This window comes from Piliocolobus tephrosceles, chromosome 12 (genome assembly GCF_002776525.5).
Source record: "Piliocolobus tephrosceles isolate RC106 chromosome 12, ASM277652v3, whole genome shotgun sequence".
Lineage (NCBI taxonomy): Eukaryota > Metazoa > Chordata > Mammalia > Primates > Cercopithecidae > Piliocolobus > Piliocolobus tephrosceles.
Genome location: NC_045445.1, coordinates 115,827,787 through 115,833,458, shown reverse-complemented (window position 1 = coordinate 115,833,458; position 5,672 = coordinate 115,827,787). Strand labels below are relative to the sequence as shown.

At 36.0% G+C, this 5,672-nt stretch overlaps 1 protein-coding gene across 1 annotated transcript in view; it reads right to left on the bottom strand.

Moving 5' to 3' along the window:
- The window catches only part of DMD (dystrophin), a 2,292,995-nt gene that overhangs the window by 1,145,016 nt on the left and 1,142,307 nt on the right, over positions 1 to 5,672 (bottom strand). The window contains 1 exon segment of the mRNA XM_026451980.1: positions 4,122 to 4,131. Coding sequence (XP_026307765.1) covers positions 4,122 to 4,131 — 10 coding nt within the window.

Here is a 5,672-nt window from a genome sequence, read left to right as displayed (position 1 = left end):
AACTGAACAATGAGCTCACTTGGACTCGGGAAGGGGAACATCACACACTGGGGCCTATCATGGGGAGGGGGGAGAGGGGAGGGATTGCACTGGGGAGTTATACCTGATATAAATGATGAATTGATGGGTGCTGACGAGTTGATGGGTGCAGCACACCAACATGGCACATGTATACATATGTAACCTGCACGTTACGCACATGTACCCTAGAACTTAAAGTATAATAAAAAAAAAAAATCCTCCCAAAGCTAGCAACAACAACTAAAAACAAGACATAAAAAGAAATCGTCATACTGTTTGCCATATAGGTTGTAGTAATTTACAACCACCAGCAGTGTACAAGTGTTCCATTTTCACCACGTTCACAACAATATATGTTGTTCAAAACCTCTGGGATACAGCAAAAGCAGTGCTAAGAGGACATTTTCTAGCACTAAATGATTACATCAAAAAGCCTGAAAAATCAGTCTGACTACCTAACATCACACCTCGAGGAACTGGAGAATCAACAACAAAGCAAACACAAAGCTTCAGAAGAAAAGAAATAACGAATATCAGAGCAGAACTAAATGAAATTGAGACAAAAAATAGAAAAGATCAATGAAACAAAATGTCGACTCTTTGAAAAGATAAAATTGATAGACCACTAGTTAACCAAGAAAAAAAGAGAAGAGATTCAAGTAAGCTCAGTTACAAATGAAAATGCAAATTTCTTAGAACAGTGTCTGGCAGTGTTCAACAAGTATGAGTAGTAGTAGTTGTTGTCATTATTAGTCTACCTCTATTTGGCTTAAGACTTTAAATGCCAATAAAATAAGCAACATAGAACCTGAGCCATGCTAGTGTCTCTCTGGTGATGAATAGACCCATAAATTAGAAATTCCTTCTCAAGAAATTACCTTCTTCAATTTCAGGACTTAAAGTATTTAAATAGGCAATGTCATTAGACTGCGGATGAACTCTGAATCATTATTTCAGCATGGAATGCATGGTTGGCCATGCCTATCTCTGAGTATATTACATATATTTACTTTTTAAATGCTTTTTGTTGTGAAACATAATATAGGGAACAATTCATATAAACCCATGGTAACTATCACCCAGACCAAAAAATAAAACTTCCAGGAGCCAAATGGAACACTTCATATCATAGTTTCAAGATGAATCTACATCTTTGCTTATTAGTTGTTGATTAATTTTTCACTGTATGATTATCTTAGTCTGTTTGTGCTGTCATAACAAAGTGCCTGAGACTGGATAATTTACAAATAATAGAAATGTATTCACTCACAGTTCTGGAGGCTGGGAAGTCCAAGATAAAGGTTCTGGTATTTGGTGTCTGGTGAGGGCCTTCCTGCTGTATCTTCACATGGCAGAAGGTAGAAGGGCAAGAGAGCAAGCGAACTGAATGCTGCATGAAGCCTTCTTTATAAGGGTCTTAGTTTTATTAACAAAGAAGGAGCCCTCATGGCCTAATCATCACTTAAACGCCCTACCTCTTAGTACTAGCACATTATCGACACCTGAATTTTGAAAGAGACACATTCAAACCATAGCAAATTTTACTATTAATGAATACTGAAGTAGTTTTTGGTTTGGGGCTATTACTTTGCTACTATGACATTCCCAAATATGTCTCCTGGAATATGAACACATGCATTTCTGTAGAGTGCATATATAGAAGTGAAATTGATGGGCTATAGGTTATGTAGATCTTTGAATTTACTAAAGAGTGCCAAATGGATTTCACTCCAAGAAGCAGTAGTGTAAGTTCATACTTCTATTTACAATTCACAGATCAAGTAACACTGTGTGAAATTTCTAATTTCTGTATATTCTCACCACCACAGGGAATTGTCAGACTTATAAATTTCAATGATTCTAGTTGGTAAGCAGTGATATTTCATTTTAGTTTTAATTTGCATGGCCTGGACCATTAATGGGACTTGGAAATTCTTTATATATTTATTGGCCATTTGGTTTTATTTTGTAAACATGACAAAAATCTTAACATTACTATGATGCATAAAACGCATTAGTTATTTACTATAAAGTGATCACTTTAAAATGCCATCCCGGTCAAGGTATAGAATATTGTCAGCAGGCCACAAGCCCTTTTCGTGCCATGGTTCACTTTTCAATAACTTTTTTCCATTTTTCTATCGGATTATCTGTACTTTTCTGAAAGATTTGTAGGAATTCTTCATAATTAGGAATACACACTCTTCATCCATTATGTGTGTATTACAAATAATTTCTCCCACTCTGTGGGTTTCATTTTTACTCTCTCAGTGCTGTCTTCTGATGTACAGATGTTATTAATATTCAATGTAGTCCAGTTTATTATTTTTATTCACGATTAGTGCTTCATCATTTGTGTAAGCAATTCTTTTCTTACCCAATATTAACTAACATATTCTCCTCTATTTTATTGTAAAAGCTTTATCGATTTGTTTTTTTCTCATGTCGGTTTTTAGTCTTCTGGGATTTTATTTTTGTATATGGTTTGAAACAGAATGTATACTTCTTTCTAAGCAGAAGACTCAATTTTAATTTTTTTAGGTAAAACATGTATGCTGTACAAGATAATGCATGAACAGCAGAAAAACAAGTGTCCAGTGAAAAGCATCTGTCCCAATTTTGATCCGCTCGCTCTGGTAGTTCTGCTCTCACTGTTAATAAAAATTTTATAATTTAAAATATTTATAGAACAAGGCAAAGAAATAAACAAACACAGTGGTATAAAATGATAGCCTTCTCATTCAGTTTTACTGCTTTCAGTATATTCAATGCTGATATTTTTACAGCTCTGGATTGACACTTTACTTTGTAACACTCTATTTTATTGATCCCTAATCCTCCCCAGGTTGTGAGCCTTGTTCTCAGGCTTCGAATACGTTTGGAGTCATACTTTGATTTTAAGTTTCTCACAGTGTTTATAATACTTGAGTTTAGGAACTCATTCTCATGCCTTTATCCCCTCTCTTCACTGTTGAAATTCTACACATTTTCCCCCTTATTTCTCATAACTTCACTTATTGCATTCTGAATAAACAGCAAAGACAAATTTTCTTTGACCTGTATCACCAACAAAAACACCTAATATGACCTCTTTCCAATTACAGGGGACTCTTCTACTGTGCTTAATGGAGACTAGCATATGTTCCCCTCAAAAGGAATTCTAACTTTTATAGGTAAACTTGTTAACTGTCTTGTATGGACATTGCCTTATGAAACCTCATTTGCTTTCAAAGGTTCAACAAACATCTACAGCAGGGATTGGCAAACTTTATCTATAAAGATCTTGAGAATAAATATTTTAGGTTTTGTGGGCCATATGGTTTTCGTTACAACTACTCAACTCTGCCTTGCAGTACAAAAAAAGGTATACATGGAGCATAAGCAAATGGATATGGCTGGGATTCAATACAACTTTACAAAAACAAGTGGTGGGTGGAACTGGCCCATAGGCAGGAGATTATTGACTCTTAATCTAGGCTGATTATGACACAGCTCCAAATTTCAGCCCTTATCTGAGCTCTATAGCCAACTGTTTCTTGGACTATCCTCATCAGAACATTTGATGTGAACCTCAAAAATGTTATGTCAAAAATTCCTTATTTTCTCATGCAAGTCTTTGATATGATTTGGATCTGTGTCCCCACCCAAATCTCATATTAAATTGTAATCCCCAATGTTGGAGGTGGGGCCTGGTGGGAGGTGATTGGATCATCAGGACGGTTTCTCATGGTTTAATACCATTCTCTTGGTACTGTCCTCATGAAAATGAGCTTGCGAGTTCTCCAAAATCTGTTTGTTTAAAAGTGTGTAGCCACCCACCCCCGCCACCAACTCTCTCTCTCTCTGCTTTCGCCATGTGAAATGCCTACACCTGCTCTGCCTTCCACCATGAGTAAAAGCTCCTTGAGGCCTCCCCAGAAACAGATGTTGCTATGGTTCCTGTAGAGCCTGCAGAACCATGAGCCAATTAAACCTCTTTACTTTATAAACACCCAGACTCAGGTATTTCTTTGTAGCAATGCAAGAATGCCCTAATCCAGTCCTTCGTTTTAATTTTAGTCAATGATTTCCCAGCTAGAAATCTTGAGGCCATCCTTTACTTCCCAATTTCTTTCTTATCATGCTTGTCTCTATATTTTATCAATTCTAAACCAGAAACGACTTATTTAATCTAGCCTGTTCTCTCTAGCCCCACTGTCATGGCCTTTCTTGAAAACTCCTAATAACTTTTCTTCAGCATATTCCATCTCATCTCTCCCTATTTTCAGTTTCTCAGCACTCTTTAACAGATAACCTCACTTCCTACTTTGGTCCCTATACAAACATTCGCATAGCCCACTGTGTATGCTATACTGAAAACATAGAATATCTGAAAATTTTCATAACAATCAAAATTCCTTTTTTACTGTGGGCCTTTTTCTGTCTCCTAGAATGCCACCCTATCGAAAATGTCACTATTCTGTGAGGCTTGTCTCTCTCGGAATTAGTTACTCCATAAGACAAGCTTCCACAGCTTTGTGAAAACCTCTATTAACATACTACTTCATGTTCTAATTATGTATTTACAAGGCTATTTGTTCCAGTACACTATGTACCTCTTAGAAGAAGGAAGATGTTTTATGCATCTTTGAATTTCTGGTACTAAGCACTGTTCCTGGTACATGACAAATGTTTAATACATTTTAATAACTGAATGAATGAATAAAAAAGTCCATGAGTAATTTCACGAACCCCTTATATCTTCCATTTAAGAGCCATAAATACTTGGATACGTTATTTTACTTCTGAGTCTCAATTATCTCACACGTAAACCAAGAGTAACATTGCCTGCCTCATTCAGCTTTTTCAGGAGCATGAAAGTACACTCCGAGTTATAAATAGCAATAAAATTTAGTATTATCGATATTAACAGTAATCTCTAAATTTTTACCAGATATAGAATTTAGAAAAAGAAATCAATCTACATCAGAAATCGTTTTCCAAATACATCAGCAATCGCATAATTGTTGTTTTCGTTAATAAAAGACACAAAACGATGATTCTTCAAGATAAATAATTTAGTAACCTCGACACCATCCTAAAAAGAATAATATACTTTGCACATATTTACTGAGAGCTAATTTAAATATGAGAACACACATTTAGGGACTGTGACATTTAGGGAGATGTATCTCCACATGTTCTTTATATATGTGTGAATGAATGTATTCCATTGTGTAGTATTCTATTGTGTGCCTATCCTAGCTTCTAAGTCTTAGCTTTTACACACACACACACACACACACACAGAGAGAGAGAGAGAGAGAGAAATTGCATATGGAATAAACAATTTCATATACCCAATTGAATACTACAAAGCCATAGTAAAGAATGAAATCAAGTCTTTTGCAGCAACATGGTTGGAACTGGCGGTCATTTTAAGTGGAATAACTCAAAAACAGTAAGTCAAATACTGCATGTTCTCACTTACAAGTGGGAGCTAAATAACGTGTACACACAGAGTGTGGAATAACAGACACTGGAGACTCAGAAGGGTCAGAGGGTGGGACGGGGGCAAAGGATAGGAAATTGCTTAATGGAGACAGAGTACATCATTTGCATCATGGGTACACAAAAAGACCAGACTTCACCACTCTGCAATATATCCATAT